This window comes from Ixodes scapularis, unplaced genomic scaffold (genome assembly GCF_016920785.2).
Source record: "Ixodes scapularis isolate PalLabHiFi unplaced genomic scaffold, ASM1692078v2 PGA_scaffold0__279_contigs__length_252992795, whole genome shotgun sequence".
Lineage (NCBI taxonomy): Eukaryota > Metazoa > Arthropoda > Arachnida > Ixodida > Ixodidae > Ixodes > Ixodes scapularis.
In genome coordinates, this window is record NW_024609835.1 from 159,527,068 (window position 1) to 159,541,938 (window position 14,871).

Sequence of the window (14,871 nt, forward strand, 5' to 3'; positions counted from 1 at the left end):
AAGAAAGGGAGAATGGCGCATATATAATAGCTCTTACTTTGCAAGTCTCCCTTTTGGCACAGTAGTTGAGCGCCGGGCTCAAAATCCTGGGGTTCTGCATTTGATTCACCGTGGGAAGCATTCAGAATACAGTCAAGCCCGGTTATATCGCACTCGGGTATTTCAAATTTTTGTTTATATCAAACAGTCCAAACATCTTCTTGAAAATCACATGTAACAGTATGAGAGATTGTCTTTTTGTATCCAACTCCCATGGCGGGGACACTCTATATAGCAAACGAAGCCCAGCCGCCTGTTGCTTTTCCTGCGATCCGATTGTGCCGGTGGCGAGCGCATTGCTTGCGTTGCATGGCTAGCAGACCGCCAAGCCAGCTGCATTGCGTGGCTAGCAGACCGCCAAGCCAGCTGCATTGCATGGCTAGCAGGCTGCCAAGCCAGCTGCATTGCGTGGCTAGCAGGCTGCCAAGCCAGCATACACGTGGGAAGATACGCAGAGAAAGAGCAGTTGTGGGAAAAGAGAAACAGTGAACTGTAAAGAAAAGAGTGGAAGATGGCAAAAGCAAGGGGAAGGGCACTTGCACGTTCGGAGAGCAGGGAGTGCCCGCTTTTAGAACGGTAGCCTGCGCCCTTCCCCCAGCACTGTTGATGCTGCGTGACTCCTTAGCCCCAAAATAAAATATGAAAAAGAAATAAAATTCTTTGGCAACTCAAGTGTGTCCACAGAGTGTGCCCACAAAACTGTTGTGCAGTCACACTTTGAATTTATCTTTGTTTACTTTTTACAGCAGAGCTGTTAAGGGCTAGTTTTCCCAGGATTGTGTCCACCAGCAAAGAAATGTCGACACAACACTCTGGGCAGCTACCACCATCTCTGAGCGATGGTGGCAACCAGACAACTGGCTTGCCAGTTGTCTGGTGGGCATTGTCACTCATAGGTGGTGGTAGCTGTCCAGAGTGTTGTGTTTGCTGGATGTCTGGTTGCCACCATCGCTCAGAGATGGCGGCAACCTTTCCAGCCTTTCCAGTCTGGCTTGCCGACTTGCGTCCGGCCATTACTTCATTCCCACCATAGTACAGCTTCGCTGGTCTTCCTTCTTCACTAGAGTGGAAAGGCTGAGAGTTTTTTTCTTTTGCCGTTATTGCTTTGCCTAATTTTTTTTTTTTTTTTTTTTTCTTGCGTGAATTTAGTGAGCTTTCTTTTTTGTGGCTTGCTTAACCTTTTGCTATGGATCAATAGATTTTTTTCATGCACCTAACTTTTCCGTTGTTTTTTTTAATATTATTTTTGTGTTTTGTCGCTTATGCTGTGTGGAGTTCCCGGCCAGGTGCGCGTGTAAGCGCCGCGGTGTTTGCAGTCTCAGCCAACTACGCTGTACTGTATTTAGTGGCTCTTGAATGTTCTATTTAATACACTCCCGTTCGTTGCAAGTTTGTCTCGACCTTCGGTATTAGCAGAGATGCCAGGAAATTTCAACTCAAGCTTTTAACATATTTTTGTATATCAAATTATTGATACATTGAACTACTTTACGATCCCCTTTGAATTCTATATATCCAGGTTTGACTGTATTGATCTTTCTTGCCAATGTATCTGCTTATCACTCTCCCATGGATGCACATACGTTTCATGGGAGAGACGAAAACTTTCCAGGGGAGGCTGCCCATAAAAATGTCTTCCGAATGGCAAACAGCATTTTGCTCCGAGACCTTTGAGGGCATTTTTTAAAATGAAGCTACGGAGCTTCTTGAAAAAAATAAGTTGGAAGTGAATTCTAGTGTATTTTTACCCCGTGAACCCGAATACCCAAACCATTTGCTGCGCAAGTACTGCTAAACACGAGAAAATGCGAAAGACAGTCACTGTACGTGACGTCATCGACGAATCTTTTGGCTGCCCAAGGGAGGCGGGGCTTCAGATTTATTTTGAAATTGCTCTTATGGCTCTCCGATGCGTCGCATTGAAACATAATTGTGATATCTGTTATTCTAAAGGCCAAATGAGCGCAATTCAAGTGTTTTTTTCTCAAATTCAGAAGTGCCCCATCTTCCCTTTAAGGGTTTTATTGCTATGTTTTGATGTGGTCTCCTCATGCTTGTTTAATAGTACTTCTAAGGCCCAAGGAAAACACTTGAAGACGTCCCCTTGACCCATACAAGAAAAGGCAGGGAATTGCAGAATATCGCGTTTGGTTTCACTTTGCTACCGTCTTATTCAACATTATCTACGAAACGCTCACCAGATTTTGCTTCGCTGTTGTTTTGTTTCTCATTCATATACTAATGGACTTTATCAGGCCTTTCAAGTAGCTTAAAAAAAAGAGATCAATTAACTAATGAGTGGCTAGTGTGATTTCGTAACGCTGTCAGTAGCATGCTTCAATTTCTGGTTTTTCTTTTTGCAGACGAAGTACGATGATACGCTGATGATCAAACACTGCCCGAGGGTCATGGAGACCCTTGAGAAGCTGAAGGAGAGTTTAATAAAAAGGTACATATACGTCTTTTTTACCTCAATGATCCTGATTGCAGCTCACGAGCGCTGGGTTTACGGGGCAAACCTGGACTACTACAAGGATGCCAAGACTAGCTTTTCTGCCAACACTCAGGACAGAACAGCATTGTAAATTGTAGTGAGCATTGTATAACTCAACAAATTGTCTTGACAGCTTACCTGGAAGTAGCTTGTAGTGTTACAGATCTGCGAAAGTTTATTTTTGCTACAATTTATTCTGACACAGATGCTCGGCAGACCCATCCGCCGATTGTTAAGGGGGGTCACTGGCTAGAGGTTGAACTTCTGAACTATTCAAGTGGTCAGAATGAAATTTGCAGGGGAGATTTAACTCTGATGTAGGTGTACTGTGCAAACTTTCAGCTCTCTAGGACACATTTACATACTACCTGCTTTAGAGGATGTGTCACTCTTCGTTAAGAAATCTATGATATGCAAATGAAGCTATTAAGCACCATTTTGACTGCTTGAATTCTTGGTTTGGGATGTGGTACTTAGGGCTATCTAGTTTTTATAAGTCAAATGTAAATATTTCAGAAAGGGGGATTACCTGAAAATATAAGATGCATATCTGTCCAATGTAAATTTTTGAAAATATAGTTTTTCTTAATGAGGACTTTAACTTAAAACAAAATAAAGTAAATAGCCCGATTCCCCAGTAAATTTTGGTTCAGAAACATCTTGATTGTGGTACAAAAAAAGAAAAAAGGAAACGAGAACCCACGCTTTCCGGCGTGCAAAATGGACCGCACACTATGCTACAGAGCGCTTTGAGAGCACGCGCTGTCTCTGTGCCCGACCACGTGTTATGTTCTCCGCGCTACTCCATGCTAGATTGGTTGCACTGGCTCGTGTCATTCGCTACGGTCCATGTCAACGGCGTAGAGGAGCAGGTGCATATTTGCACACGTTCAGCTTTCCAGCAAAGGGCCCGTGTTTCGCCGTACGTTGATGGTTTTTCTGCCGTGGTGCCGTGCAATGTGAGCCCGCGCGCATTTGCTCGGGACGAATTATCCAAAGCGGGGTCTTTCCGAGTTCGAACTATCAAACTTTTCTTCCCATAGAAATGTATGGGTGCTCGCCGGGACTTTTGAACACGATCGAAATAAACGAAAAGTCGAAATAATCGAAAAGCCTCAGTTATACAACGAATATACAACAGTGTTCGAATGAGGTAAAATATGCGTAATACAATTTCACGACGACACTCGGATAAACAGTTTCCACATGTGGCCCCGTGGTTAGGGTGAGCATTCCATGAAGCCCTCTTCCTTTTTCTTTTCCTTGAAGGTATGCCCTCCTGAAGGAGGTGAAAGCAGCCGAGGCCAAGGAGCAGAAGGCAGCGGAAGAGGCGTACGCTGAGCAGCAGGGCAAGAGGACGCCAGTCGCCAAGGAGCACCTGGACGAGAGCAGCAAAACAAACGGAGAGCCAAGAACTGGCTCTTCCCCGGTGCCTGTGGCAGGTGAGTCCGAGTGCAACGTACTTGCCTCCCCTACGATCGAGGTGGGGTCTGATTTGTAATGAATTTCACGAGTTAACGAAAAGTCTCCAAACTTCGGCTGAAGATCTCTACAAGGTCTGCACCCAATATGCATACCTAGTCCGCACAGCCTGCATGGTCTGCACCTTGCGCATGTTCCGTACATAAAACAAATCTCCTACACTGCACGGCTTAAAAAATGTCCGCTTTATGAGCATTCGGTGTAGTTGCAGTCAAAGCTTTGGGCACCCGTGAGAATCGAGAAATCTTTGAAATTGCACGAGCCATTGAGCACAACGAGTGTCTATCTGAGCTGCTCCCATGCACCTCTCACTCGAATACAGTAAACCCCCTTAATTTGTCTAAAACCCTAAAATCCACTAGATAAGTTGAGTTTCGAGGTAAGCAACGTACCATTCAGTTTTGTGTACTAGATGCACGTTGTGAAAGCACGATTTGTAATCAAACAGTAATGCCTATTGCCAAGGTGGCAGTCGCCGGTTTCTGTAAAAACAAACTGCCCTTACTCAAAGTGAAACCCATAAAAAAAACTGAAAGAGCAGACACATTCGCTGCACTGGATTCATCTTCATCGTTCCTCTCACTTTTAAATACGCGAGGCTGCTCGAAATGCGACCTTGCATGCTTCAAAATTCTGATTTTCCTTTGTTGGCAGCCTTGCTTCCGAAGCCATAAGCGGCAGACAGTTGTGCCTGTGACATCCACAGTGGTAAATGTTGTGAAACCTAGTTTCCTTTGACCCTATTGAGAAACAAACAAAACACAAAACAATACCAAGATGTCTTTGAGCCTAACAGTTACTACTATTGCTCTTTTTAGGCGTGTCGTGCGTTATGGTTTGACGAAAACATCAAATCTTTGGCTGTAGGAGACATAATACAGCGATTATTTCTTGAAAACGCCTTTCGACGGCACTCCATAGAATCTGCTCCAAGGTGCAGAAAGAGGGACGTGCCACCATCTTAGACTAGATTTTCAATGGGGGAATTAAGTGTAATTTTGGGTATCTTCATGGTTAGAGCCCGTAGATTGGGTCGTCACCATAAATGGACGACCTTGGATTCCACACATGCAAAGGAAAAAAACTTTTTTTTTTAAACAGCTTAGACGGAAAAAGTATGTGCTAAAACAATATTACAACGAAGAAAAAAAGATTTTAGAGCTATATTTACGGCTTTATACGAATTTGTAGTTGGCGCCCTCCGGCGCCGCGGAAAGGTTGCCCTTATTTATCACGTGATTGGCCCTTATTTATCACGTGGTGCTTGCGCTCTTTCGGAAGCTTTGTATGGCATCTAAAAGTAACTTATTAATCTTTGTTTGAAGTATAACAAAAAACTAAGATTAATAGGTAACTTTCAGAGCCCAAAGGAAACTCCTGAAAAAGCGCAAGCAGACATGATAGACCTGTGCGCCGGACAGACAATGGCAGCGGCGCCCCGAAGCGGACGAACTTGTACTGCGGCGGCGATGGTGGCGTGGAGAAATGCTTTGAAGCGGCGTTCGCACAACGCTCAGCGTGACTTTGCGGCGGCGGCGCGCGGGCCTATCACGTGACCAGCGGCGGCTCCCGTGGGCGCCAACTAGAAGTTCGTATAGCGCCGTAAATATAGCTCTAAAAATTTTTTTTCTTCGTTGTAAAATTGTTTTACGACTTCCTTTTTCCATCTAAGCTGTTTAAAAAAAAATGTTTTTTTCCTTTGCATGTGTCCTTTAAGACACTGTAGTCAGTCAGCTGCCTCGCTTTTGCTTCTTCGTGGCTGCAGAAACATTCGTAGACGTTGCCAGGAAAGCCGACAAATGAGCGCTAATGACAATGCAACCTCGTCCCTTACCAGGGGTCATCAAGCCGGCCAAGACGTGCATCTCCAGCTTTGAGCTGTACGACCTGCTGCTGGACAACACGCTGAACCTGCTGATCTTGGATTGCCGAGAGCGGGATGATTTCTTCGAGTCACGCCTGAAGCACAGCCACTGCATCAACATCCCCGAGGAAATCCTGTCTCCGGGGTGCGTGTTTCCCCCGTTTCATCGTCTTTGGCCTCCCGCTTCCGTCACCGCCTTGTTCTGTCCACTTTCATTTGAGGATGCATTAGAGGACTTTCATCTTCTGAGTCCTCAAATGCGTGGGACGCGCCACTTAAAGGGACACTGACACCCCCCAAATTTTTTTTCCATTTTTTGCCAGACGATTTATTGTGGTGTGGGAATACTACCCAATTAATATTTTGCTACAGTGTCACATATTTTTTTATAAAGCCAAAAAACGCAACTGCTCGAAACTGAAACCCCCACACCGCACGGAGAAGTGGAGAGGAGAGAGTTAGTAAGTCGTGGAAGTCACGTGGCTACACCCGACTCTGCGATTTTTTTTTTTTTCTTTCGGGTGCAGCAGACGAAATCTTTGTGGGATTCGTTCGCCGTGCGATTCCTTTGCAGTTATGTTTGTTCCGCTTGCTGTTCTGTACTTCAAGATGAGTTGTTTTGTACATTTAAGTGTTGGCAATTAGTAGTGAGTGCCCGTTGTGAATTCCCGTGATCGGCTCCGAAAAGAATACTCCCAAGATGTTGCGTGAAGAGCTGCCTCACATGTCCTGCATCTGAAAGTGACATTGCACGACAGAGGTGTCAAAAATGGAATGCCATACCATCTAGTTCGGCGACGTATCGTCCACAACAACTGATTTTTCAGTGATAATTGTAAAAAAAAAGAAATGTAAACATCGCAAAATGTTTGAAAAAAAAAAGTGGTACGCCCACACTAAGGATTGAACCCGTGCCCGCTGTGTGTGAAGCGGACGTCTTTCTACTGATCTACTGAAGGAACTTTTTCGTTCGTAGTAATGCAGCCGGTCGACTGTATGTCCGAAAGTTTGCTGCCGATTTCCCTCCAGTACATGCACTCCCGGCTTGAAGTCGGACAGCACCACGCATTGGGAGATTCGCACCTACTAAAGAAACCATATGCATGCATATTCAACTCGAAGTACGCACTTCGTGCTTGACGTTCGAGCGAGCAATGTCTTCAGCCACGAGAAGGGACGACGGCTTTGTGACGTCTTCGTGCAATCAGCTTGCTGGTCGGGCGTGTCGCACGGGAGGGATATCAATTTTTTTGGTCGGTCCAAAATTTCTCTTTCGAAGGAAGACAGAATTCGCCGGTACCGTGAAAGACAGTTCTGAAGTAGAGGTCATACTCCCGTTGTCCGCTGCCACTTGCGAGTCCCATGAAACGCGAAACGATGCCATGTTGAGAATTATGCAGTGAACACACAGAATGCTTCTGGTTGTCTGCACAACCTTTTTTTTTTCAATCAACGTATTTGCAGCTTTTTGGAAGCCACAAAAAATGGGTTTCATATTTTTTTTCTATTTTTTTAGTATTGACTGTGTGCCTTCAATGAACCACGACTTTGATTAAATTTGGTGGTCGTGTATAAATCTTAAAAAACGGCCCATGACCACAGAAAAGAGAGTGAGCGCGACTCAAATCGGCCGGTTCTCGATCTGTGGTTTTCGGGCGGAAACAAACCGAATTTTGAGCCGCAAATTCTGTTCCGGGTAGTTGGGCTCCCATATGTCACGTACAAGTAAAAACCTCGGCAAGCATAAATAATACCCCGTCAGTGTCCCTTTAAAGGACCGCCAACCACCCCGACTTCGACGCTCTTTATTTTATTGTATAAAACGCTTTCTGAAGCGCATTACGTAACCGCCAAAAAATCTTTAATTGCAAAAAAAAAAAAAAAAAAAATGAACTAATAAACTCTTGACTTTTTTTTTTTTTATGACATAAAAGTTTAAGTATTTTTTGGAAATTTAGAGATAAGGTATTAGTGACGAGGCAAAAGCCGTCTAATGTTCTTTATTTTTTGGTACTCTCAATATGACAGCGCATGAAGATTGTGCTGAGGCAAGCTGAGGGCACTGTGAGGGATGGGGACAACTGGAAAGTCAACCACAGTTCTGACGAGTTTTCTTTTTTTCTTTTTGGTGCCTGATAATCTTTGGCATTTTTAGAGAGCAGTTTTTCTGGCGATCAAGAATTTTGAGTCGTCCCTCGTGACATTCACCAAGAATGCAGAACATCAAATTCTTAAATACCTTTTTTAAGAAAAAAAAAAAAATTGTACAGGTTTGATGATGTTGACGAAGACCAAGAAGTACAGAATCTGTTCCGTACAGACCATATTCTGTGTGCAATTTGTGCTAGGCAGCTAGAGTTTTTATTAGTTTTGTCATCTATTTTTTTATCTATTTATTTATTTATTTATTTTGTCTTGTTTAAATTTAATTTATTATTGAATTTGTATTCTTTTATTTCAATTTAATTTATAATTTACTTTTTAGTTTATTTTATAATTTTTAAAAAAATTATTTTACCATTTGAATTTATTACCTTTATTCAAAACGCGCTGCTTTTGTCGGCACATTTGTATTTAAATAAAATTACTCGTCCTCCTGTACTATTTCCTGGTACTATTAAATATAATTGCTATACTTCTATTTAATAGTACTATTACATGTGAGAGTTTACTTACGTAGTATTGACTTTCATGTGCCCGCTAGAGCTAGTCGTCATTCCTTAACATTTTACCCCCACAAAATCTGTGAATCATTGCTATTATATAAAATGCAGTGTGCTTTAAACCAGCTTGCCTGTTTATAAACCTTGTCTTCTGTTTTTGTTAGCTTGTATATATTTGAACATTTTCTGATTCATAAAATGCAACTGTCCATCCAGAGAATTTCGGTGAGATGTCAAGCGTGTTGATATTTCCCTAGTAAACACGGGACTGCCAAACTTCGTGCCTTTCACCTAGCGTGCGAGAAGGCTCCTTTTAGTGCCCAGATTTATTTACGCTCACTGAATCACAGTTCCCAGGGGTGACTTAATTCCTTGAGGAATCAGTCCTAGCATTGAAGTCCCTCGATGCATCAACACACAGTTTGTTGTTGATTTTTAAAATTTACAGTTTGTCACGTGTCTTGGGAAGCTCTGGCAAAATTTTGATAGTCATTGATGTGCCTCAAATTTGGTTTGACAGATTAGTAGACATATCTGAACTAGTAATCCAAAGTACAAGTTACAACAAATGTCTTTTTTTTCTTTCAAAGTTATTGAAGTTTAAAGTTTGGTCTGAGAGCAACACCGAAAACATGTTGCCGATGTAATACGCTACAGCTTCTTCCCGATGAGTTACAAGAAGTTTGATTACGTGAGACTAATGCTGGTTAAGCTCATGCCAGCAAAACGAAAAAAGAAAGTGTGAAATACAGCGTTTTGCAGACTGCCTGTTTGACTCGCAAGTGATTCGACATGTGACGTCACCCCACTGGAGAGCACGGGAAAATTTGAATGTTGGTTTTGGCATCACCTTCATTTGCTTTTATTTTGATAGCTGTTCTGAATTTAGAGATAATAAATAGTAGCATGCAGGGAACAGTGAAGCTGGGTTATTCTGAAAATCTGCTTAGTTTGGGTAGATCAAGAAACCACAGGAGCTCCCATTTAAAGGGATGCTCCGGCCATTTTTAACCTGAAACATTCTTTGGCTAGGTGTTCGGAATTTCATGAAGCGCAGAAGTGAAGCCCGGATAAATGCATGGCCGTGAGGCTTGAAACTGATTGGTTGACGGGTGGGCAAGAAGGAGCGAGGTGCTTGACGCTGCTTGGTTGACAATGAAGTCATGTTACCAGAGGTGAAGTGACGAGGAGAGGTAGGCGAGGAGGCAAGGTGGGAGAGGAGGAGTGGGTTAGAAATTTCTAGAATATCACCAGGTTTATCATTTCAAGTGTAAACTTTTTATGTGTTAAATTATCTGATGAAGAGCGTTGGGAACGTTGGCGTCTGGCTGAACAGGCTAGACGTCCTGCTAAACGGCGATAAGAACGTTTGTGATGCTAGAAGGTTTTACGTATGCAACACAATTGCCTAGCAATTTGTCGTACATATATTATCTACCCCAACTAACTATATTTTCTGAATCCCTGGCCTTTACGGTTTCTGGTGTGCTATTTAGTATCACGAAATTCAGAATAGTTATTGTGAAATCGGCAAATGAGAAAGATGCCAAAATCAACATTCAAATATATCCGTGCCTTTCAGCGCCGTAATGTCAGTGGCAAGCAGGCTTGCAAGCCGAGCAGGCAGTCTATAATATTGGCTGTGCCAAGCTCTTGTTTCGTACTGCTGCGTGGGTGCGAACTTCCAAGGCATTTATTTGACACCCTGAACCTGCTCATAATCAGTTGGGAAGAAATCCTGCATTCCCTAAAGTGAACTTCTGCCTGCCCTTGGCATCACTTTTTTGTCGTTGTCAGTAGAAACTTTCACTTTGGTAAATACGGTGTGGATCAAAATTGTAAATTCAATGTCTTTGCAAAAAAAAATTATTCTAGCCTAATAGTTGGGTTACTATTTCAGCAATGTCTGTTGGTATGTTTCGCAAGTCTTCGGACACGTCGGGGACTATGAAGAAAATGGCGGAGTACCCCTTTTAGGCCTAGTATAAAAAGATTGTCCCATTTACAGCCTGCTATTGTTCGTTATAACAGGACACTGCTGTGGAGTTCAGGCATAAAATTGGCTTCCTGTCACCTCGTACCATACGCATGGGACGTTATTACATGGCATCTTTTCTATTATAAAAGCATTACAGGAGAGCAGCTGTCGGCAGCGGTGCCGGACGAGAGCCGGTCCCTGTTCGGGAGGCGGGACCTGGTAGACTTCGTCATCCTGATCGACTGGAGGAGCAGGGACGTCCCCAGCGTACCCACCGTTCCCCTCAGAGTCCTCAAGGATGCCATCTGGAAGGTGCGTATAGCACCTTGTGATTTCGCAGAAACGCCATTTGAGTCGTGAGCCCACGCACCTTTTGGCCCGTGGCTTTGGACGTCGCTAAGACTACACTTGGTTCATCCCCTAGGCTGAGACTGCGGTGGGAGCTACGTGTCTGCCGAACCAATTAGCTGCCCTTCTTTCAACGCCTAACCCGGCTCGCTGAGCGTGGGTGTGGGCGGGAGCGTGATCACGTGGCGAAAGAGAGACGTGTGACTCGACCAACGAGGACATAGGTTCCACTGTAGTCTCAGCTTGGAGGTGAATGGAGTATAGTAGTGGCTGGATTGGATCATTAATGTCTTTTGTGCATTGCAAGACTGGAACATGAAGGCCATTTCTAGTATTAAGGGCTGTAAGCACCGTATTTACACAAATGTAGGTCGACCCATTTTTCAATTCTTGAAAATCTGATGGGGGGGGGGGCGTCGACTTATAATGGAACGGAAGCATTCCATTGCCGACAAAAACGAAACATTCGCAATATCATGAACACCTCGGCTTGTTACGAGTTCAGCAGGCTGTAGCTGTGGCGTTGCACTGTTCTGTGCGCTCATTTTACGAGTTCTTTTTTAATTTTTTTTTTATTTGTGCGAACGATCATTATTGATAGCGATTCGCAAATTAGCTTGAATGTGCGGCGGTGAACAGCGCACGGTGTGCCCGACTCCCGGGGTGGCGGCACTTCTTGTAAGAGCCACTCTGGAAGTCGCTTGAACAGCCTCACGCCTGACTTCCCGCAGCTTCTTTTCACAGTTTTTCGCACGATTCATGCTTGTACGTCGTTTGATAAAGTGTTGAGATCATGCTGGAGCGCCAACTACATTCTTTTGTATTGACACGCGTGATTCCGGCAGTTTAGGTTTTCGGTGCTTGTTTATGGCCATTCTTCATCCAGAAGCAACCAACAACTGCGCTGCTGGATGCAAGTTTGACCCGTTAGAGCGGGTGGTGCTCCAGTGGAGTCTGCGATGGTGCGGGATCTTAACTGTGACAGCGAACAAAGAGGCTTCTGTAGGCCAAAGTCTAGATAGGTGGGGATGCCTTCCGGGGTTGGAGGCCAGGCTTGCAACGTATGCACGGAAGTGCACAATCGGTCCTTACCCGTGATGTCAAACGCGATCACCGAACAAGCGCAGAAGGTGCGGTTGATGTTATCATTTGCGACGTGCGAGATTTCATTGGACGACGCCGACGACATGCTTTGAGAATGTTGCAGTGATGACAACGGAACTGACGTCACCGGTGCATACGAATTGTAGTCTCTAGTCGCAGAGTGAGAACGACAGGGAGCAGCTTCAGTTGTCCTGCCTCCAGCATGAGTTTTCCTCGTTTCAATAACGCCTGGGCATCTCACGCGCCTCACACTTGCATGCGCAGCCAAATCACGCCAGAAGGCGTCAATCGCATGCTGGAGTTTGGGCTTTCAAAAGAGATACCCATACCCTGCCTTTCTCACGTGTTCGCTGTAAAATCTGCCTCTATTAAGGATTTCTTTTTTTTATGCGTGATGTGGGGGGATTGACGTACAATAGAGTCGACTTACAATCGTGTAAATTTGTGTAAATACGGTACAGTGGGTTCTGTAGTGTGGTGGGCACTCAAGTGTTTCGGATGCTGTCGGTTCCTTTATATGGGACACCTTTAGTAGGGGGTAGCTTTTGTATGACAGGTTTCTTTTGTATGGGACACCTTTCGTATGGCAATATTTCGTAGTATGGGACACCTTTAGTAGGACAGGTATTTTTTAGTATTTTATACCTTTAGTGTGACAGGTTCCCTTAGTATGAAACACTTTTAATAGGACAGGTTTCTTTTGCATGGATACCTTTTATATGAAAGGTTCCTTCAGTATGAAACACCTCTACTTTGACGGCTCCCAAGTAAGAGCTTGTTTTGCCAAAGAAACCTGAGAGATATCATCGCTCAACAATACAATTGAAAAGTACTGATTCAACTTGAAAACGATAAAGTTTGTCGAATGCATGCAATTATGGAAATTAGTTGTCTGCTCCTCGTTGGTTTGCTAAGGGCTTGAGGGACGTTTCCTGCGGAAATGCTCGCTCACTTTGCCCCTACGTGTCTTTGTTTTTTGTTCTCGGTGCTCGTCGACCGTTGTGTGGCACACCGGCAGTGGTGCACGAGCAAGCACCTGAGGAGCGAGCCGATGGTCCTGATCGGAGGCTACGAAGATTGGCTCCTGCGCTACCCAATGCACACGACCTACCCACACCCCAGGATTCCCACCCCTCCCGGCAGCCCCCACCCACCTGACCTCGGCTTGGGTAAGCCACCGTCCGCGTCTGCAGAGCCCATTGTGTGACATCCCGAGACGCACTGTGGAAATCTGCACGTCATTCAAAAGAAACAATTGCGGAATTTGTTGGTTCTGAGGTTTGACGCGCTGCTACGGACTCTTCGAAAGTCATCGCATCAGCTAATGCCTTTTTGTACTGGCAGTGCCGTCATTTCTGCCAGGAAGAAAGTGCTTATTCCGAGCACTAGCTAAGCAGAGTGAAAACACGGTTTCGTGGACTCTTTTAAGATAGTGAATTTTTTAACGATTTCATTCATTTTCTATTCAACGAAACCTATTAACCGAAGGCACCATTCACTTTGCATTGGCCTGCAAGAGATCCTGCGAACCTCCTTGAAAAGCGATAGGGATATGTAAGAAAGGACCTCGCACCACCGTGTCTAAAATCCCGTAACTTTCTCCCTCTTTTGTAGCCATCATTGACTTCCCCGACCTGGACAGGGACTTTGAGCAGAAGGCGCCCAGCTCCCAGCAGAACGCCACCCCTGGCAACCACGGCCCGGCCTCGGGGTCCGGCAACGGGTCGTGGCAGCTGATGCCCTCTGTGGACCGTACCAAGAAGCCCAATGTCCCCAACGGGCCCACGGTTGTCAACGACGTCTCGTACAGGGTCGTCAATGGAACCTCGCTTGACTCCTTGGCAGACACGCCGAAGGCGAACATTCCTCAGGTCAGGCCCTCTTGACAGCAAGCGATACTCTCTGAGTGAGAACATGCAGCACGTCGAACGCCGTGACGTGATTGACCAGAAAAGGTCCTGTCGACGCCTGTCCAAGTAGCCCATGCTGACAGCCAAACAATGCAACCGAGAAAAAGAAACAAAAGTGTTTTGTTTTTGTGGCACTTGGGCGCACGCGCCTTTTGCTCGGCATGTGTACCCTAACCTCGACGGACGCTGGCTCGAACACTGGCCCAGATATTTCAACGCTTAAATTTGGTCATAAAACCGTTCTCGCCGCCAGCGAGTCACGAAACGAGGGCAAATGACGAAGCCAAGCCCAAGCAGCACGCATAGCACTAGTGCCAGGCTCTACCCGACGTGCACATTTAGAAAACAACTTTAAAAACGAGCATGACTTTCATAGAGAAGCGTGGGAAACTGGATCCGAAACAGGCTACCACTAGCTTTTCATCGAAGAGATGCTCGGTGGCATGGCTTGTAACCGAGGCAAAGAGAGAAAGGACTTTGTCTGGTAGCTGCGACTTTCACGGCACCCATGCCTATATACAGGGTGTTTTACGAAAGGTAGACAAATTTGATGTTGCGAAAACTATGCATCGCACCAAAAAAAGGCTTGTGTCGCTTTGGTCCTAGGCTGGGGGCTCATTTAGGAAAGTTATTAAAGTTTGGGAAAATTAAGTTAATCATTTTTGCATAATTAACTTCTTAAATATTGAGTTTAAGGGCATGATTTCAATTAGAATCTTGCTGAGCATCATCAAAAAACTCTAAATCAACAGATTGCAGAACGATAGAAGGCACGCACGGTATTTCACGGCTTTCTGAAAAGCTGCACAACTTCAACGGGTTTCTAAGTTTCGGTTTGCAATTGGAGCGCTTCCTGACTCCAATGGCCCCGCACTCTATGGAGAAATAGTGCAACCAGCCTCTGCTGTATTGCGCGAGGACAGCGCAGCAGAGGTTGGTTGCACCATTTCTCCACGGAGTGCGGTGCAGCCTTTTGATTTGTGCGGAAG

General features: G+C 44.9%; 1 protein-coding gene across 1 annotated transcript in view; it reads left to right on the top strand.

The window, feature by feature from the left end:
• LOC8041789 (ubiquitin carboxyl-terminal hydrolase 8) overlaps nt 1-14,871 on the top strand; it is a gene marked incomplete in the record, with an annotated part of 88,070 nt that overhangs the window by 18,949 nt on the left and 54,250 nt on the right. The window contains 6 exon segments of the mRNA XM_042290200.1: nt 2,403-2,488; nt 3,803-3,975; nt 5,853-6,024; nt 10,670-10,832; nt 12,991-13,141; nt 13,587-13,843. Of these exon segments, the coding sequence (XP_042146134.1) occupies nt 2,403-2,488; nt 3,803-3,975; nt 5,853-6,024; nt 10,670-10,832; nt 12,991-13,141; nt 13,587-13,843 (1,002 nt within the window).